Source organism: Tupaia chinensis, unplaced genomic scaffold (assembly GCF_000334495.1).
Source record: "Tupaia chinensis unplaced genomic scaffold, TupChi_1.0 Scaffold000402_1, whole genome shotgun sequence".
NCBI lineage: Eukaryota > Metazoa > Chordata > Mammalia > Scandentia > Tupaiidae > Tupaia > Tupaia belangeri.
The window spans coordinates 5,604,615-5,625,887 of record NW_006159904.1 but is presented as its reverse complement, the minus strand read 5'-3'; the positions used below and the strand labels follow the sequence as shown (position 1 = coordinate 5,625,887).

The following is a 21,273-nucleotide window of genomic DNA, read 5'->3' as shown; positions in this document are numbered from 1 at the left end:
CCTTCTCCTCCATTCTCCTCTCGGGATCTTGGGCACGCACGCACACGCGCCCGGCGTGAGTTTTAAGCCACCGGGTCCAGGACGTGAACTGCAGTCGACTACATGGGAGTCCAACGACACAGCCATTACACTAACTGCTGGTTCCCTAAATTATTTAATTTTATTGATTTTTTTTTTTTTTTAATTTGCTATAGGGCACTTACACTCACCAGAGAGAGACAAAGACAGAGACAGACAGTAAGCTGCCAGGTCCAGGACTCAAACTATGGTCCGCCATGTGAGAGTCCACACTTTAACCACCTAAAGACCCCAGTACTATTGTATTTTAATTGTTTAAAATTTCATCTATTCCCTTCTTCCATGAGAGAGAAATAAGCACCCCTCCTGATAAAGCATTCCACCTCTAGTTTCAATGAGCCTCCATCCAGAGACCATGCTCAGGACAGTCCCAGTCCAAACCCAAGTCCTTCCCATGTGGCTCACTTGAGCCACCAGTGTGCCACACCCTGGCCTCATTGAATGCCTTGCCATACACCATTAAAACAGAGGACTTAGTATACACTACCTACCTCATTTTCCTTTTTTTTTTTTTTTTTGAGAGAGAGAGATTTTTGCTATAGGGCACATGTGCTCACCGGAGGGGCAGAATACGAGAAATCACCCCATAGGGGGATGGCCACATTTCTATCCCTTCTCCTCCATTCTTATTTTGGGATTTTGGGCACATACACACACATGCTTGGCGTGAGTTTTAAGCCTCTGGGTCGGAGACTCGTACCCTGGTCGACTACACGGGAGTCCAGCAATGTAACCATTACGCCATCTGCTGGTCCTCCTACCTAGCTTTTTTTAATACCTACATATTTTTGTCCAAGTTGAACATTTATAATTAAAATTATATCTTCCTGTATATATGTGTGTGTATGTATGTGTGTGTGTGTGTGTATATATATATACCAACAGTTAGGTATTTGTTCTTCATTTAGAGAATTTCTTACGAAATTCTATAATGATTATTTAAAATATTCTGGATTAGAAAGTGAAGTCATCTCCAGAGCCTTCATGTTCTCTGCCATATGGAGTATCCCTCACCCCATATTTATATAATAATGATTAAATAAATTTCAAATAAATGTCTCACTATTGATGACAGTTATCCTTTTAAAGCTTTGCTTTTAAGTATGGGTAAACATTATTTGATGGGACATATTTAATTTATATTTAAATGAATTCTAAAATGGGTAATTCTGATGTGCAGTTAATGTAGTGTGTTAATAAATTTATAGAACCTGTATCTTTGAAACTAACCATACTCAAAGGACTAGTTTAACTTTACTCGTTAATGTGTTTTTTCCCCTTATTTTTAAGGAGTTTAATTTGAAAAGCCTATTACATATATTTGCCCATCTAAATCATTTGAAGAAATGATCATAAAAGTCTTTTTTTTTTTTTTTTTGGAGAGATTTTCACTGTAGGGCGCGTGCGCTCGCCAGACAGACAGAGAGAGACATAGAAACAGAAAGCGAGAAATCACCCCCCAGGGGGGATGGTCACGCCGCAATCCCTTCTCCTCCATTCTCCTCTCGGGATCTTGGGCACGCACGCACACGCGCCCGGCGTGAGTTTTAAGCCACCGGGTCCGGGACACAAACCGTGGTCGACTACGTGGGAGTCCAGCGACATAGCCATTACGCTAACTGCTGGTTCCCATAAAAGTCTTTAGAGTCTACATTTGAATAAAGCTATTTTTTTTCTTTCAAGGCAGAGACAGAGACAGATTCTCCCCTGGCAGGGTCTTGTCACTCCTCAGTCTCCTTTCCCTATCCCTCTAGCTAGTCAGGCTCTTAGGCCAGGGTGCACCTCACATGCTTCTGGCTGACTCAGGATCTGAACCTGTGACAGCCATGTGACTTCCAGCACAATAGACCAGAAAGCTACCACCTATGCCAAAGTGTCTCAGCCTAAATGAAACACTTTTAAAAGCTTGTCCTGTCAAACCAAACTGTTGCTTTCATCCACTCATTTATTTCAAATTAAATAAATGACAAATTTTACCACTTTTGTCAAATTCTTCATCTTTTAAGGCATAGGTTGTCAAACCATAATCCATGGACCCATGCAGGACCCCAAGACCCTTTCAGTGAGTCCAGCAGGCCCAAACTGTTTTTATAATATTAAATAATATTTGCTTTTTTCACTATGTTGATATTTACAATGGTGGTAAAAAAGTAATGGTTGATAAAACTGTCTTAGCATGAATCAAGGCAATGATGTCAAAGTACATTAGCAGTCGTCGTGGTTTTTGACACGGTGTACTTACTAAAGCCAGTTTCACTTAGAATAGCCTTTATGGTACAGTAATATTATTTTAATACCTATCTTTTAAATATTCTGATAACAAAATGGGGAGTATACATAAAGCAATTTCCTATACTATAACAGATTTTTTTTTTTTTTGGAGAGGTTTTTGCTATAGGGCACGTGCACTCGCCAGACAGACAGAGAGACAGCGAGAAATCACCCCCCAGGGAGGATGGCCACACCTCAATCTCTTCTCCTCCATTCTCTCGGGATCTTGGGCACACATGCACACGTGCCCAGCATGAGTTTTAAGCTACCGGGTCCAGGACTCAAACCATGGTCAACTACATGGGAGTCCAGTGACATAGCCATTACGCTAACTGCTGGCCCCACCCTATAACAGATGTTTTAAGGAAAGTTTTTATTTGATTGTCTAAGTTGCAAGCTAAAAGAGACTTTTTTTATGGGAGGCCATTTTTATTTGAAAGAATTACTGACAGACTATCAAGTCATGTTACAAAATTACAGGTAGGTAAAAGATCTACTCAAAGAGCAAGATAGACCAATAGATTTTAGTTAACAGAGTTTCAGTTACTTGTCAGTAATAGGGTTTCAGATTCTATGTCTATATTGTAATTGACCATTAAGATCTTACCACTCTTAGTTGTCAGCAGGTAGCATGGAGATTTTAGCAGCTGGATCCTGCATGGCCCACTGTGTCTTTGAATCCCTGATCAGCAGCTTGAAAAACACACCAGGAGCATATGCATGCGTTCCCAAAGTCCCAAGAGAAAATGGAGGAGAAAGGACTGTGGCATGGCCATCCCCCCAGAGGGTGCTTTCTCACTTTCCCTCTCTTTCTGTCCGTCTCTGTCTCCAGCCAGCTCACACACCCTATAGCAAAAATTAAAAGGGGGAGGAGGAACTACCATTTGTCTGATTTGATATAATATTTAAAAAAATACATATAAAAAAATTAAATACAGGTTAAGTATCTACCCTTATCGAAAGTACTTGAGACCAGAAGTATTTCAGATTTTTTTGGAATTTGGGAAATTTGCATATACATAATTACATAACTTGGATATGGGACCTAAGTCTAGCAAATTTTATTTGTATCTAATAACACTTTTATTTTAATAGAGAGATTTTTGCTATTGGACTTGTGCGCTCACAAGAGAGACAGAGACAGAAGGCAAGAAATCACCCCCCATGGGGGATGGCCACGCCACAATCCTTTTTCCATTCTTCTGGGATCTTGGGCACACACGCACATACACTTAACATAAGTTTTAAGCCACCGGATCTGGGACTTGAACCACAGTTGACTATATGTGAGTCCAGTGACATAACCATTATGCCATCTGTTGTTCCCATAATATATACTTTATACACTTAGCCTGAAGTTCATTTTATACAATGTTTTCGTGTGCAGAATTTTTTGGTTTGGTTTAGCATTTTTGGTCCAGGACATGTGCTAGAGAGAGACAGAGAAAGGGGAAATAAGAAATAAGAAATAACCCCACCCCTCAGGGTGGGGTGGGGGAGTGACCACACATCAGTCCCATTGCCTCCATTCTCCTTTCAAGATTTTTGACACACACACACCCTTCCTGTTTTCTGAACCATTTGGTCCGGGACTCAAACCATGTAACATCAGCCATATAAAGTACAGCAGCCTTAAGCACCATACCACCTGCTGGCCATGTGGCAGGATTTTGTCTACAACCTGTGAGGTCAGATGCTCAGGTGCGGAAGTTGTTTTGTTGTTTGTGTGTTTTTAGTTGCCCGCCAAAGGAAGCAGGAAAGCACTACTGGTGGGGCTCAGTCACATTCTCCTCCACTTCTTTCTTTCAGGATTTTGGCCATGCATGCGTACATGCCTGGCATATTTTTCATGTTTCTGAGGCAAGACATAAACTGCAACCAGCTATGCGGAATCTACCTCCCTTAACCAAAAGGTTACAAGGCTGGTCCAGGTGTGGAATTTTCATGTTGGTACTAAAAAAGTTACAGATTTGAGGGGCCACATGGTGGCACAATGGTAACACAACACTGCAGTGCTGACCCATGTGGGAAAGTTTCAAGACCTCTCTAAACATACTAAGTGCATGTGTGCCCATGATCTAGGGCTGGCTGAATGTTGGGATGGATCACGGTGTGGGGACTGTTGGGGGATGCCTCTCTATCTCTCCATCCTGAGGAAATAAAGTTTTTAAGAAGTTATAGATTTTGTAGCATTTGAATTTAGGGTGCTCAACCTTTAGATAAAATAAATTGTTAAAATATATACCTCCTTTTTCTTATTACACATCTAAATGAGCCCAAGTTTTCTTCATACACTTCACCCAAAACAGTGTATCACAGCAGATCACGTGCAGAAGCAGAAAGGAGAAGCCACTATCAGGATTAATATTAAAGAGTTTAGCAAAAATGTAAAACATCAACACCCTTTTTATTAAATTTCTTATTTCTAGTAAAAAAGCCTGGTATATGTCATCAATTGTTACTTTTAAGTGAACTCGTTTTTATTGATTCCTGTTTTCACTTCTAATATGCTAAATATTTGTAGACATAACCAGTGTAAACCAGTGATTCTCAACCAGGGGTGATTTTGCCCTTCACGGGACATTTGGCAATTTCTGGAGATATTTTAGTGTCAACATCAGGAGAGTGCTCACTAATAAGCCAAGGCCAGAGATGTTGCTAAACATTCTAAAATGCACAGGTCAGACCCTCTCAGTAAAACATTATCTGGCCTGTAACATCAGCAGTGTTGAGGTTGAGAAATGCTGATGTAAGCAATAGTGTATTGCATCCTCAGTCATTTTTTTAAAGAATTATTTATTCAATTTTATTCATTTTAATTTGACCAGAGACAGACAGACAGAGAGAGAGAGAGAGAGAGCAGAGGGAAAGTGGGAAAGCAAGCCGCCAGATCCAGGACTCAAACCACAGTTGGCCATGTGGGAGTGTCCAGTGCCTTAACCACCACGCCAACTGCTGGTCCCCAAGTAATTTTTAAGAGTATAAATGTGTCCTGAGCCAAAATCATTTTAACACATCAAATACCTCTGCAAGTAATAGATTTGTTTATACTAGCAAATCCCACCTGAGAAATTTATTTCAGAACTAATTATCAGTAGTATCTGCTGTTCACAATATGTACATTTTTACAGCCTGTGTATCTGTATCCCTCGTCAGCCTCCTCTCCCAACATACACACCACATTTAACTCTTTATTTTCCCTGGTTCTGACCATTTTTTCTTTAATAATTATTTATTTTAATTATTTTGTTATTATTATTATTTTAATTTGACCAGAGCGAGAGAGACAGAAGGGGTCAGGGGAGAAGAGTGAGAAAAGAAGCCACCAGGTCCAGGACTTGAACTATGGTCGACCATGTGGGAGTCCAGCACCTTAACCACCACGCCACCTGCCAGCCCCAGTCCTGACTTTTTTTAAGTTTTAGTATTTATTTATATCTTATAAGCGCCTCAAATCCTTTATAAAGGGTAGGCAGGATATAAAAATTATTGTTAGGTATATTGCCCAACCTTAGAAACATACCTTGAAAAATTATTTTAGCATATAATTTAAGAAACATCTGAAGAGGTAATAAAGTTTTGCATTGAGTCAGACATACCTTGGATGTTTTCTCTATACTGGGCATTATGCTAGGCAGTGAAGATACAGTGACAAAAACCTGCATCTATGGTTTTGCAGAGCTTTGGTCACTCTTACAATAATAGAGAACCTTTTGACAGTTTGTACATGAGTTTATTAACATGTAGAACTTAATAGTTTGGGGTTTTTTTAAGAGATTTTTGCTATAGGGTGTGTGTGCTTGCCCGAGAGACAGAGACAGAAAGCAAGAAATCCTGAGAAGAGAATCCTGAGAAGATACTGGAGAAAAAGGAAATGTAATGTGGCCATCTCCAATGGGGGGTGATTTCTCACTTTCTGTCTCTCTGTCTCTGTCTCTCTGGCAAGTGCATGCTTCCTATAGAAAAAAATATCTCTGGGAAAAAAAAAGAATTAAAGGGAACTTACACTTTCAACATTGACTGTTTGATAGCATTAGAATTTTCATAATTAGAAAAAAAAAGAATTTAAGTAATTGAGGTGTTTGTAGACTTGCAAACTAAAACTGTTTTTCCTGGGACCAGCAGTTGGCATAATGGCTATGTCGCTGGGCTCCCATGTAGTCAACTGCAGTTCGAGTCCCGGACCCAGTGGCTTAAACTCATGCTGGGCACATGTGTGTGCATACCCAAGATCCCAAGAGGAGAATGGAGGAGAAGGGACAGCAGCGTGGCCAGCGCCCCGGGGGTGATTTCTCACTTCTGTCTCTCTGTCTGTCTGTCTTTCTGGCAATTGCACACACCCTATAGCAAAAACCTCTCTAGAAAAATAAATAAATAAATGTTTTTCCTTGGCTACTAACCTCTAAAGTAAATATGTAAAAGTAAATATAAATTGTAATTTTTTTATGGTCATTATATTGATTTCTATTTTTCCTCTTTTATTTCAGGCTTTTTTATTCATTATTCTTCCCTGGGCTAATTGTATGTGGAACTTTATGTGCATGCTTAGTCATCGTCCTTTGGGGAATCAGACTGCTGCTACAAAGGAAAAAAATGTCACTGTCAGCTAGCAAAAATGGGAAAAGTCAAATGGTGATTGCATTTTTTCATCCATACTGCAATGCTGGTGGCGGAGGAGAAAGAGTTTTATGGTGCGCCCTAAGGGCCCTACAGAAAAAGTAGGTATGCGTGTTTCTTAGCTAATTTGCTATACTGTTACCATTTCAAAAAAACATCACCCAGAAATTCATCTTTCTCTAATACTTTATTTATAGCCAGTGATTCCTTTTTTAACTGAATTTCAATAAAATATTTTTCTTTCACATACCCACCTGCTTAAAAGACCCTACTGAATTCTTTTATTTTAAGAATTATTTTATTGAACTTTATTTATTTACTTATTTATTTTTAACTTGACCAGAGAGGGACAGACGGACAGAGAAAGAGAGGAGAGAGAAAGTGAGAAAGCAGGTCACCGGGTCCAAGACTTGAAACTGCAGTTGGCCGTGTGGGAGTCTAGCGCTCTTAACCACCATGCCACCTGTCAGCCCCTTATTGCTGTGATAGATAAATGAACAAGGAAAGTATCTGCCCTTTTATAGCATCATTTAATAGAGATAACTATTCACTTGAGAGGTATATAGAGAAAAGATTAAATAATAAAGAATATACGAAGTATTGGGAGCTAAACCTAAGAACTTTTCATCATTGGGCACACAAGAATGATCTCTATTTGAGAAAGCATCTATTTGATTCTATTGGACATCGGAAAAGTCATGACATATTTTACTATGTTTTTCTATGCAAAAAATGTGTGATACTTTTCCAGTGACCCAATAGAAATCCTGAGGGCAAGGGTAAAGTTTCATGATAACTGTACATGTAATTCTTAGTGACCTCTATTATTCCTAAGGTACCTACAAGGAAAAAAAAAATCCAAATAATTACTATGGCATATGACACAGGATATTTTTTCATCTTTTTCTTGCCACAATTTATTTTCCATTCATCCCCAAACTCTCACATGTACTTTGCTCCAACACACTAACTGGGAAAAGCTCCCTGAACCTGAACACATCATGTTCTCTGTAGTTTCCTTACCCTTCCAAGCAGTGTTCTTTTTTTGCTCTTTTTTTGTTTTTTTTTTTTTTAAGAATTAATTTTTTTAATTTTATTTATTGTCATTATTTTATCTTATTTCTTAAAGTTGACTAGAGAGAGACAGAGAAAAAGGGAAAGTGAGAAAGCAAGCTACCAGGTCTGGGACTCAAACCACAGTCAGCCACATGGGAGTCCAGCCACTTTAATTACCATGCCACCTGCCAGCCAGTGTTCCTTATTTTCTAGTATAACCTTTTCTCCTCAGTATTGCTGTCTTTCCTGGGACTCAGCATACACTACAGTGCACTTTTCATTTGGTCTAGCAGTACTTATCGGAGACCTGCTATGTATCAGGGACTGTCGTAGGTGTTCAACAAGTTACATGGTAAATAAGGCAGATCAGGTCTTTCTCTCCTGGACCTTAGATTTTAGTTGAGAGAGACAAGATAATAAGCAAAGAAGAAAAATTATAATGCTATTTAAAACAGGATAGTGTAAGAGTGACTTAATACTTTAGATTGCATGATCAGGGAAAATCTCTGAGAAGATAATACTTAAATCTGAATGGTGAAAATCGCTGCATTCATGGAGTAATGCCAAGCATCGTTTTAAGCTCTTTACATGTTATCATCATTCAATCCTCATAACAGCCTTATGAGATTACAGTTATCCTCATTAGACAGAGGAGGAAACTGAGGCACTACAGTCAAACCACTTGCTAACCTGCCTGCCTTTTGAAAAGACAGTGAAGAATAAAAAATGAGAATTAAAAGTATAAGGAACAACCATTGCAAGCCCCCTGAGACTGGTTGGAGCTTGATAAGTTCAAAGAAAGGAATGCCAGTTTGGTTATACCCTGATGAGAAAAGAGATAAAAAGGAGCAGTTACAGAGGGAGGCAGGGCCCACATCAGTTTTGAATGAGCAGAGTAATGAGTTTAGATTATTCTAAGTGCTTGGAAAACCATATTGTTAGGTAGACCCCTGAACTGGCCTTTAGGAAATTTTCCATCAGAAAATAAGGCAATTACAACTGCCTTTGGCCAGATCCCTGATACTGAAAAACAAAACCATAAAAATATTTCAGCCTCCATCCACAGATGGACCATTAAATTCACAATGGCAAGTACCCTAATCAAACTGCCATCTATTCTCAAAACCCTACCCTCCACCCCACATCCATAAAGACATCACATCATCTTAGTATGGTGGGCTAAAGGTTTATCTAACTCAGACCCTGCCAGCTGCTGGCCTGAATAAAACTACCTTCTTGTGTGAAAGGTGGCTCCTTGAGTACTTTACTTGAACCTAATGTTGCTGGCTAAGATTCACTAGCCAAGGGACCAGCAGTTAGCATAATGACTGTGTTGCTGGAATCCCATGTAGTCAACCGTGGTTCGAGTTCTGGGCCCAGTGGCTTAAACTCACACCAGGCGCGTGTGTGTGCGTGCCCAAGATCCCGAGAGGAGAATGGAGGAGAAGGGATTGTGGTATGGCCATCTCCCCTGGGAGGTGATTTCTCACTTTCTGTCTCTCTCTCTCTCTGTCTGTCTTTCCTGGTGAGCATATGCGCCCTATAGCAAAAACCTCTCCAAAAAAAAAAATTCGTTAGCCAAGAGGCAAAGCAGAGATGGAGAAATGGAGTTCATTTAGCTGTGTTCAGTCACAGAAAGTGGCAGAGAACTAATAAGCCAGCAGCCAATTCTCAGAACAGAAATTTCTAGCATGTTATGTTCTGTTAAACTTATTTATGCATCGTTATCTACAATGTAAATTTAGCGTGTTTAGTGTTGCTCTTCCTCTCGTGATTTTCCCAAAGTTGCCTTGTACACCTTTTCCTTTTGCGTAACATTTATGACCCTGTTTCTGTTCTTAGGCAAGGTAGAGTCTGTTAACTTAGACTTGTGGTGTAAATTGATAGATTAAGAGAAGCTACAATGTATTTCTTTAAGCCATATTATGTAACAAAACAATATAAACATGTTGGTAAATGGAAACATTATTACAGTTAACCCAATTTAACCTGTTAAATTGTGTCCTTTGAGTAAACATTCCTCCCTGTTAAGATCTTTTGTCTAGGATTCCAGTCCCAGTTGCATTTTTGTGGCCTTTACCCGTAGCAAGTGACTTATGATTCCTCTTCTAAGCAAACAGGTTTATTTATGACCTTATTTGTTACATCATTACAGATTACATTCATTACAAAGCTATAAGAACCAGTTAACCTTTAAAATATAAGAATAAAGTAAAGCAAAAAACAGGGTTAAAAGTAGTTTTTTCTGGGAACCAGCAGTTAGCGTAATGGCTATGTCGCTGGATTCCCACGTAGTCAACCGCGGTTCGCATCCCGGACCCCGTGGCTTAAAACTCACGCCGGGCGTGTATGTGTACGTGCCCAAGATCCCAAGAGGAGAATGGAGGAGAAGGGATTGCGGCGTTACCATCCCCTCTGGGAGGTGATTTCTCGCTTTCTGTCTCTCTGTCTCTGTCTGTCTGTCTGGCGAGCGCACGCGCCCTATAGCGAAAACCTCTCAAAAAAAAAAATAGTTTTTTCCTGGGAACCAGCAGTTAGCATAATGGCTATGTCGCTGGACTCCCACGTAGTCGACTGCGGTTTGCGTTCCGGAACTGATGGCTTAAAACTCACGCCAGGCACATGTGCTTGCGTTCCCAAGATCCCAAGAGGAGAATGGAGGAGAAGGGATTGCGGCATGACCATCCCCCCTGGGGGATAATTTCTCGCTTTCTGTCTCACTTGCTATCTCTGTCTGTCTGGTGAGCACACACACCCTATAGCGAAAACCTCTCCAAAAAAAAAAAATTTGTTATTTCCTATTATACTAACACATATGAGGATTATAAGCAGAGATGATATTCTTATTATTTATTGCTATATAACAAATCACCCTCAAATTTAATGACTTAAAATAAAGTTTGGGAACCAGCACATGGTGTAATGGTTATGTCACTGGACTCCCACATAGTTGACCAAAGTTCGAGTCCCAGACCCAATGGCTTGAAACTCACTCTGGGTGCAGGGTGCATGCGCGTGTGTGCACAAAGTCCTGAGAGAAGAAAGAAGGGATTGTAGTGTGGTCATCCCCCTTGGGCAATTTCTCGCTTTCTTTCTCTCTGGCAAGTGCATGTGCTCTATAGCAAAAAGATCTCTAAAAAGTTTTATTTCTCATAGTTTGGGGGTTAACATGCCCAGTTTGGAATCCTTCATACTGTTATAGTCAGATGTCAGCTGGAGGCATCTGAAGGTTTCCTCACATATCTGGGTCCTTGGCTAAGATGTATGGAACGTTGGGGGCTGTGAGGCATCTCTGTCACCGTGCAGCCTCTCCATGTGACTAGCAGGAGCTTGCATACCACATGGCCACCTCGATACTTGGCCCCACACAGGACTACTGACTTTTCCCCTAGGGTGGGCACTCCAAGAGAAATGAAATAAGAGCCAACAGTCTTAGAGACTCAGGCCAGAAGCTGGCAGTGTCACTTTTGCCATATTCCATTGGTCAGAGCAGACCCAGAGCCCACTGTTATTTCAGGGGAAAGGATAGAGATCCTGCTCCTCAATGGGAAAAGCATCCAAAAAAATTCGTGGCTATCTTTAAGCCACCAGAGATAGCAACCGCTTTATATTTTAAAAGGATCATTGTGGCTTCTAAATAAAGAATAGTGAGGAGGGACGGAGGCTAGGGAGGAACAGTTAGGTGCTCATCTTTTAGGCTTTATAGCATCCTGTGCCTATTTTTATTAATACAAGCCACTCAATTTTGTAGTTATTTTTTAAGAATAATTTATTTTTAATTTAATTAATTTATTTATTTATTTATTTTTATTTTGAACACACACAGAGTGAAAAGGCAAGCCATCACCACCAGGTCTGGGACTCGAACTGTGGTTGGTCACGTGAGAGTGTCCAGCACCTTAACCACCACACCATCTGCTGGTCCCTTCTTATTTGTTTTTATGTCTTTTATCCACTGGACTGTGATTCTTGAAGATAAAGCCTCTCATCCATGTATCCCCAGAATCTTGCACCTCATATTAGATGCTTAAGAAATATTTTGAATTTATTATTTTTTGCTGTTTAACTATAACATTTAGTATTACCAAAAAAGCTTTATGCAGTGCTTCCATACTTTTCCAACTTTAATACATTATAACTGGAAGAATAATTAAAAATGTGGGCAGAGGGTGGCCAAAACAATTAAAGTCATAAATACATATTTCCACTATAATTTAATTATATGTACTTGTAACACAGGCATAAGAACTAGCTTTTGAAGCCTTTTGGTATTTCTCAGATAAAACCAGAATAACGCTTTAATATTAGGATCCTATGTAAAGACACCTCTAGTGAATTTTAATTTTTGTTTATGCATATTTTATTAATATTTCATCATAGTTTTTATACTGAAAAAGTTGTCAAAATTTTTTAGTATTCCTTAAAAAGAAAATATCTCAATCATAAATCAACAGTTTTTACTGATGTCTTCCCTGTCTGAAACTCTTCGTGGAAGAAATAGCAAAGAACTAGAGCCAGCAGATAGCATAGCAGTTACGTTGCTGGTCTCTCACATGGCCGATCGCAGTCCCAAACCTAGTGGGTTGAAAATCGCGCTGACCCCATAGTCATGCACGCCCAAGATTCCAGGAAGAGAATGGAGGAGAAGGGATTGCAGTGTAGCTATCCCCCTGGGGGTGAATTTCTCACTGTCTCTGCCCACCCCAGCACCCATGAGAACATTTGTCCTAAGCCAAAAACCTCTTAAGAAAAAGAAAAAAAATAGCAATGAACCAGAAGATACAGTATCAGATCAAGCTATATTAAAAAAAAAAAAAGAAAAAAACCTTAGAAAGAGTACTTCATAAACAACAGAAGTTTATTGCCCACAGTTATAAAGGCTGAGAAGTCCAAGAGAGATTTCTTCTTCAAGCTCCCTTGAGCCTCTTTTATAAAGACACTAATCCGGGGCCGGCAGGTGGCGTGGTGGTTGAGGGCTTTAGACTCCCACATGGCTAACTGCAGTTTGAGGCTGGACCTGGCAGCTTACTTCCTCGCTTTCCACCCCCCACCCCGCCCCAACTGCTATCGCTCTCACTCACTCTGTCCCTCTCTGGTCAAATGAAAATAAATAAAGCTAAATAAATTTTTTTTAAAAGATGCTAATCCAATTAATCTCATTAAGAGGCACCCCTCCCCCCACCTTTTTTTTTAGGTCTTTGCCATAGGGTGCATGGGCTCCCAGCAGAGAGTCAGAGAAAGGGAAAGTAAGAAATCACCCCTCAGGGCAGTGGCTACACAGCAATCCCTTCTCCTCCATTCTTCTCTTGGGATTTTGGGCACATATGCACACACACCTGGCATGATTTTCAAGCCACTGAGTCTGGGACTCAACCCACAGTCTCCTATGTGGGAATCGAGCACCTTAACCACCATGCTGCCTTCTGGCCAGAGACCTCTTAACACCATCACATTGGAAATCAAGTTTCAACAAACGAATTTGAGGAACACTGACATTCACGTGGAGGCATCCTCACATGATTGGTTAACATTTCAGTCAGAGGGCAATAGTGTCAGTAGTCAAAGAGCAGGACCAGCAGTTAGCTTAATGGCTATGTCTCTGGACTCCCATATAGTCAACCGCGATTTGAGTCCCAGACCCGGTGGCTTAAACTCATGCCGGGCACGTGTGCGTGTGTGCCCAAGATCCCGGGAAGAAAATGGAGGAGAAGGGATTGTCGCTGTGGCCATCCCCCCAGGGGTGATTTCTCGCTTTCTGTCTCTCTGTCTTTCTCCGTCTTTCTCGCGAGTGCACGCACCCTAGAGCAAAAACTTCTCCAAAAGAAAAAAAAAAAAATAGTCAAAGCGCTATGACTAAAAAATAGTAGGAATTATTTTTAGTATAAAAATAAGCTTTACAGGGAACCAGCAGTTAGCGTAATGACTATGTCTCTGGACTCCCACGTAGTCGACCACGGTTTGCGTCCCAAACCCAGTGACTTAAAACTCACGCCAGGCACGTGTGCGTGCGTGCCCAAGATCCTGAGAGGAGAATGGAGAAGAAGGGATTGCAGCGTGACCATCACCCCGGGGGGTGATTTCTCGCTTTCTGTCTCTATGTCTCTGTCTGACGAGCACATGCGCCCTATAGCGAAAAACCTCTCCAAAAAAAATAATTAATTAATTAAAAATATAAATAAATAAGCTTTACAGTTGTGAGAAAGTCATTATCTATAACTTTTTTCTTGATTTTAACTTAAACGACATTCTTAACCATTATATTCTATTCTAGGTATCCTGAAGCAGCTTATGTTGTTTATACTGGCGATGTTGATGTCAGTGGTCCACAGATACTAGAAGGTGCTTTCAGAAGATTTAACATCAAATTAACTCGCCCAGTGCAGTTTGTTTTCTTAAGGAAACGCTATCTTGTGGAAGATTCACTCTATCCTCACTTCACGCTGCTGGGTCAAAGTCTAGGATCCATTTTTCTTGGCTGGGAAGCTCTGATGCAGTGTGTTCCTGATGTTTACATCGACTCAATGGGATATGCTTTCACACTTCCTTTGTTTAAGTATGTCGGGGGTTGCCGAGTTGGAAGCTACGTTCATTATCCTACTATCAGCACTGACATGCTCTCTGTAGTGAAGAATCAGAATGCTGGATTTAATAATGCAGTTTTCATCACCAGAAATCCTTTTCTCAGCAAAGTAAAGCTCGTCTACTACTATTTATTTGCATTTATTTACGGCCTTGTTGGTTCTTGCAGTGATGTAGTCATGGTCAATTCTTCTTGGACACTGAACCATATCCTCTCACTCTGGAAGGTGGGGAATTGCACTCACATTGTCTATCCACCTTGTGATGTGCAAACATTTCTGGACATTCCTTTACGTGAGAAAAAAGTAACACCGGGACATACACTGGTTTCCATTGGTCAGTTCAGACCTGAAAAGAATCATCCTTTGCAGATCAGAGCCTTTGCTAAATTGCTGAAGGAGGTGACTGAGTCACCTCCTTCTCTTAAACTTGTCCTCATTGGAGGCTGTCGTAACAAAGATGATGAACTTCGGGTAGATCAACTGAGAAGGCTTTCTGAAGACTTAGGAGTTCAAGAAGATGTGGAATTTAAAATAAACATTCCATTTGATGAATTAAAAAATTATTTGTCTGAAGCAACAATTGGCCTGCACACCATGTGGAATGAGCATTTTGGGATTGGTGAGTTTGTCTTTTAAGCAACTCATTTGGTGTGATGAGATGTGCATCTTAGGTTCTTTTCATAAAAATGGTAATCTTTTGTTTTGTTTTTAATTTTTTTTTTTTCGGAGAGGTTTTTGCTATAGGGTGTGTGTGCTCACCAGAAAGGCAGAGAGAAACAGAGAGACAGAAAATGAGAAATCACTTCCCAGGGGGGATGACCATGCTGCAATCCCTTCTCCATTCTCCTCTCGGGATCTTGGGCACACATGCACTCGCTCCCGGCATGAGCTTATGCCACCAGGTCTAGGAATCTATTGACTGCATGGGAGTCCAGCAAAATAGCCATTACGCCAACTACTGGTCCCAAAGATGATAATATTCTTAAAGAATGCATCAAGTTCTGATCTCGTTGTAACCCTAATTCACCAAGTACATTTTTCTCATTTGAGATCCTGTAAGACAGTGGTTAATAATAACAGCTAATATTTATTGACCACTTACTTTGTATGGATCATTGTGTTAAGGTTCTTATGATTATTATCTAATCCTGTTTAAAGCCCTGTTTAGTGGGTATTATTATTATTCCTACTTATAAATATAATATATATAAATATGAAACTCAGGCAGAGGGGTTTAGAAGTTGTTCAAGTTCAATAAAATGGTACAGCCCAGATCCTAATCCAGATAACCCTTGGGATTTTTGTTTTGTTTTGTTTTTTTAAATAGGTTTTTGGGAGAGAGAGAGAAGGACAGAGACAATGAGAGGAATAGTAGTTTTAAATAGGTTTTTGGGAGAGAGAGAGAAGAACAGAGACAATGAAAGGAATAGTAGGAAATCACACACACACACACGGGGGTGGGCGGGGGGAGGTTGGCCACGCCACAATCCCTTCTCTTCCACTCTCTTCTCAGGATCTTGCCCAGCAGGCGTCTCAAGCTACCAGGTCCAGGATTCAAACCATGGCCTGCCATGTGGGAGTCCAGCGATGTTAACCACTATGCAGTCTGCTTGCCCCAGCCCTGCTCTTGATTGCTGCATTTTCTCTTCTCTGTGTAACCCCATCCATCAATACACGCTGGTACAGACTCCTGGGCCTTACCCTAATCTTTTTTTTAATCAGAATCTCTCAATGGGGTCCAGGTGGAAATATTATGATAAAATTGCTCAGGTGATTCTGTGGTGCATCAAAAGTTGGTAACCACTGTCTCCAGATGGGCTGCTCACAGTAATTCTTTTAGTCTTTATTGATTTTGCACTCCTTATTTGAATGACCTCAATTCTTTCTGTCAAATCCCATCGTAAGTGTTGTACTTAAATCTCCTTGCCCTTTAGCCTTTTTTGTTTGTTCTGTGTAGCACATACTGCTTTCTCTGTTCTGACCTCCTATGAAGCACACGTCCTGTATAAAATCAAGAACTGCTCTGTGTCTAATTTGGTTGACATATAGTTCTCGAATGCCTACTTTGTGACGCACACTGCTTGATATTTGGGAACAATAGGAAAACAAAATGACTTTTCCTATAGTAAGGCTACAATTTCTCCTGTGCTTTTTTTCTCTCCCCTGGCTAGGCCCACATTCAGCCAAAGTTTGATCTGAGCCTTCCTCGTGGGTTCTGATTTCCTGTTCTTCCTTCCACAGATACATACTGAGCATTCTCTGGGCTAGGCACTTGGGTGGGTGCCAAGAACACGACTGAGACAGGAGCCACTCTTCCCTTCAGAGGCTTCCAACTCTTGGGTGGTCCCAGCAGGCCACGCAGACGTGTGCCAGGCGGTGCGCCAAGTGCTATCCTAGAGAAGTGCAGGACGGGGAGAAAGCACCTCAGTGAAGAGCCTAGCGCAGCTTATGGAGGCAGGGAATAGGAAGTGATATGATACCTCAGCTGGGGCCTGAATGATAATTAGCCAGGCAAGAGGGGCGTATCCAGCAGAGGGAACAGCCCTGTGACAGGTGACAACAGGAGCATCAGCAGGCACATCCAAGTAACCAAGAGTTCAGAGTGGCAGTAGATAGTTTATATTAATCTGAAGTAGAGGAGAGGGACCTGATCTGGACATACAGATAGAGGAGTCGTCTTATCCAAGTAGCTGTCAGAGCTCCCCTGGATGAGGAAAAGATTGCCTGGGGAGAGTGTATAGAGCCAGAAGAGATTCTTAGGACAAAATGCTGAAAAGAGGAACAGTTAAGAAGAGGGCAGGGTCCAGAGGTAATGTGCTGACAAGAAAAACAAGATCCTGGGACCAGCAGATGGCATAATGGTTATATCACTGGACTCCTACATAGTTGACCATGGTTTGAGTCTCAGACCCGATGGCTTGAAACTCTCCAGGGCCACGTGCTTACCCAAATCCCGAGAGGAGAATGAAGGAGAAGGGATCACAGCGTGGCCATCCCCCCTGGGGGTGACTTCTCACTTCCTGTCTCTCTCTTGAGCAAGCACATGCACCCTGAAGAAAATAATCTCTCAAAAAAAAAAAAAAAACCCACATGGTAACCATGGTTTGAATCCCCAGCCTAGTCAGCCTGAAACACACTGGGCATGCATGCCCTCGCTCCACATGCATGCCCTCAAACCAGCCAGCTGGAGGACCAGAAGAAAGAGACTGTGACATGAGCAGGCCCTATGGAGAGTGCTTGACTCCTTTTTCTCGTTCCCACTTGTTTGTGTGTGTGCACACACTTGTCATAAGTAAAGAAAAAGGAAACTGTTAGAAATATAAAAATCAGAAAAATAACAATTGAAAAAGAGAGAGAAAAGTGAACGGGAGAAGAGGAGCCAGTGAAGGAGAAGAGAACAGGAAGATTTTAAGAATGAAGTAGCAGGGAACCAGCAGTTGGCGTAATAGCTATGTCTCTGGACTCCAACGTAGTCGACCACGGTTCGCGTCCCAGACCCCGTGGCTTAAAACTCACGCCAGGCGCGTGTGCCCAAGATCCTGAGAGGAGAATGGAGGAGAAGGAATTGCGGCATGACCATCCCCCCTGGGAGGGTGATTTCTCGCTGTCTCTCTGTCTCTCTCTGTCTGGCGAGTGCACATGCCCTATAGCGAAAAAAAACTCTCAAAAAAAAAAAAAAGAATGAAGTAGTAGCAGCCAACACATAGCATAGGGCTAAGGAAGGTAGGATCCCACATGGCTGCCCTGTTTGAATCCCTGTCCAGCTGCTTGAAAGTTTCCCTGGGCAGAGGAGAAAGGTATAGGGAAGGAAAATAGAGGAAAAAATAGAGGCATTTGTGGGACACAGTAATGGTTTATTACCTGTTGATGATAACATGTATTCTTAACTGGTCTGAGGTGTATTTCACTTTGGGTAAATTCTCTTTGTAAGTCAAATGATGTATAGCAATCGAATGTATAAACAATAATAATACAAAAATTTAAGGGGGAAAAATGAAAGTCTCCTTAGGCATATGTGGATATGTGCTCAAAATCCCAACAAGATGGAGAAATGGAGAAGGAATTGAAGCATGACCTTCCTCATTAAAGGCTGCTCTTTCACTGTCTTCATCTCTCTGTTTTCCCTGGTGAGCACGTGCCTTTTGGCAACTTAGGGGATAAACTTTAAAAAGCAGCATTATTGAAACTGAAAAGCTTAAAGCTATCTTATTGTGTACCATGGAAGTTAAATAAGCATATTTATAGACTTACAGACGTTTAATTAAATTTCTGAGTCACTTAACATTTTTGAAAGTTTCTAATCATTCTTATGAACACACTCAAAAATGTAAAAGACTGCATGATTTTTCTTCTTTCTCAGGAGTTGTGGAGTGTATGGCAGCTGGCACAATTATCCTTGCACACAATTCAGGGGGCCCGAAGCTTGACATCGTCATTCCTCATGAAGGAGATATAACGGGATTCCTGGCTGAGAGTGAAGAAGGCTATGCTGAGACCATGGCTCATATTCTTTCCATGTCTACAGAAAAGAGACTCCAAATCCGAAAAAATGCTCGTGCATCTGTAAGCAGATTCTCTGATCAAGAGTTTGAAGTGACATTCCTGTCATCTGTGGAGGAGTTATTTAAATAATGTTATATTTGTACAAATTAAAGATATTTCATATAAAATGGTTAAATACCTTCATATGTAAATATTTTTCTAAACTAATTCCCTATTAAAATAAAATCAGCCTAAGCAGTGTTCTGGGCATTATGTATATAGGCAAGGTATTTATTTCAATAAAAAATGGCAAAATTACCTAAATGGGAAAGGTAATCCTATATAGCTTAGGTGTAAACATTTTAGGTTAATCTTCTGAAATTCTGAAAATACAGATCTGAAGAAAAAAGTAACAATCTTGAATTTTGACAATCAATATTTTTTAAATAATTACTTATTTAATTTTTATTATTATTTTAATTTGACCAGAGAGATAGGGGAAAAAGTAAGCTGCCAGGTCCAGGACTCAAAACATGATCAGCCTTGTGGGAGTCCAGTGCCTTAACCACCATGCCACCTGCCAGCCCCATAATCCATTATATATTTAATTTTATTTGTCAAATCACTTTCCTTTAGAAAACAGGAAATAAATTTTCTCTCTCAGAAAAAAAGGAAAATTTCCCTTTAGAAAAACAGGAAATGTTGAAAGGAAAATGGATGACTGAAAATTGATTAGCATTTTAGAATTGCAACCTTTTTAGAACAGAGAAAAGTTCTAATTTTACATTAAATTTAAATTTACATTTAAATTCTAAACAGTATTGTAAGTGACCCTTTAGAATTCACCTAGTAATTTTCTTAAAAGAAAAGACATGGGACTAGCAGGTGGCGTGGTAGTTAAGGGCGCTCGACTCCCACATGGCCAGCCACAATCGGAGTGCCAGACCCGGCAACTTGCTTTCTCTCTCTCTCTCTCTCTCTCTCTCTCTCCCCACACACACACCCCGGTCAAATTTTAAATAAATAAAGTTAAATAATTCTTTAAAAGAAAAAAGAAAAGACACTTTAAGTACTTTAATCATGTTCCCAAATCATATAGTCAATGGGACAGGACAGACTGGTTGCTGCTTTAGGCGTGCATGCAGGTATATAGAGGCCAATATACTGCAAGCAGTCCTTCCAAATCTGGGTATTTGTAAAAACTGTTTCTGATACAGTGCTAACAGCTAATTATCCCTTGAAAGGTCCACATCTTAGAGGCTAGAAGTCTGCCTTAAGTCATTCAGGAGAACATTGAGATGAGTGCTTCTGTCAGTGATGATACAAAACCATTCACATGTTGTCTATTACCAGCATCACACATTGTAAGAGAGTAATTTGAACAGAGCACTGGACTAACAGTAGCAGGCCTCAGCATTCACAGATGTCTGACCTTTTGACACTGAAGCTGCTCTTTTATCTTACTGAGTCTCAAATTCTTCATCTGTACATCTAGAATTGGGAGATGTTACTATCTGTCCTCACTCCCTTTTAGGGTTGTGATAGTGACATGGAAGGTATGTGAAACTACTTTGAACATTATAAAATTTATTTTCATTAAACAGCAATATATAGTAAATGTCTTCTGTAATTCCACTTCTACCAATCTGTTAGAATTCTATGTAGATTCTTAGTTACTAAGCCAGTAGCTAAGAATCAGTATAAATTTAATACAACTATCCTGAAAAAGCTAGCATGGAAATGTGAATCTCTTATTTGCACAGATATGGCTATGAAGACCTATAACTTTTTATGTTTTCTGTATATATAATCGATTCCTTCTATCAATAGTTTACTGAATTCCCCCTCTTCAGTCTGGTTAATCTTTGTGTTGGGGCATATGAAAGAAGAATATTACTCCTTTGCCTTCCTGTCTCAACTAGTCACCCAGACATCCAGCTTCATCATGTGCTCTCAGTTACGTTTTTGATTCATCTGCAGGCCATCTTCTGCCATCAGATCAAAAGGCAGCAAAACAGAGAGTCCACATTGTTCTGACACACCAACATAGTTTTAGATTAGAGATTAATACAGAAAAAAAATTGGTGGAAATTAGGATAGAACCCTACAAATTCTCTAGTCCAGTTTTCTCTCATTTTCAACTTCACAGACAAGAACAACTTAATCTAAAAAATTTAGAAGACACTTT

The 21,273-nt window shown here is 40.4% G+C and overlaps 1 protein-coding gene across 1 annotated transcript in view; it reads left to right on the top strand.

The window, feature by feature from the left end:
• ALG11 (ALG11 alpha-1,2-mannosyltransferase) overlaps window positions 1-19,503 on the top strand; it is a 21,310-nt gene extending 1,807 nt beyond the window's left edge. Inside the window, exons 2-4 of the mRNA XM_006154223.3 lie at window positions 6,837-7,067; window positions 14,294-15,222; window positions 18,964-19,503. Of these exons, the coding sequence (XP_006154285.1) occupies window positions 6,837-7,067; window positions 14,294-15,222; window positions 18,964-19,235 (1,432 nt within the window). The 3' untranslated portion in view covers window positions 19,236-19,503. The remainder of the gene's footprint in view (window positions 1-6,836; window positions 7,068-14,293; window positions 15,223-18,963) is intronic.
• The last annotated feature ends 1,770 nt before the right edge of the window (window positions 19,504-21,273 follow it).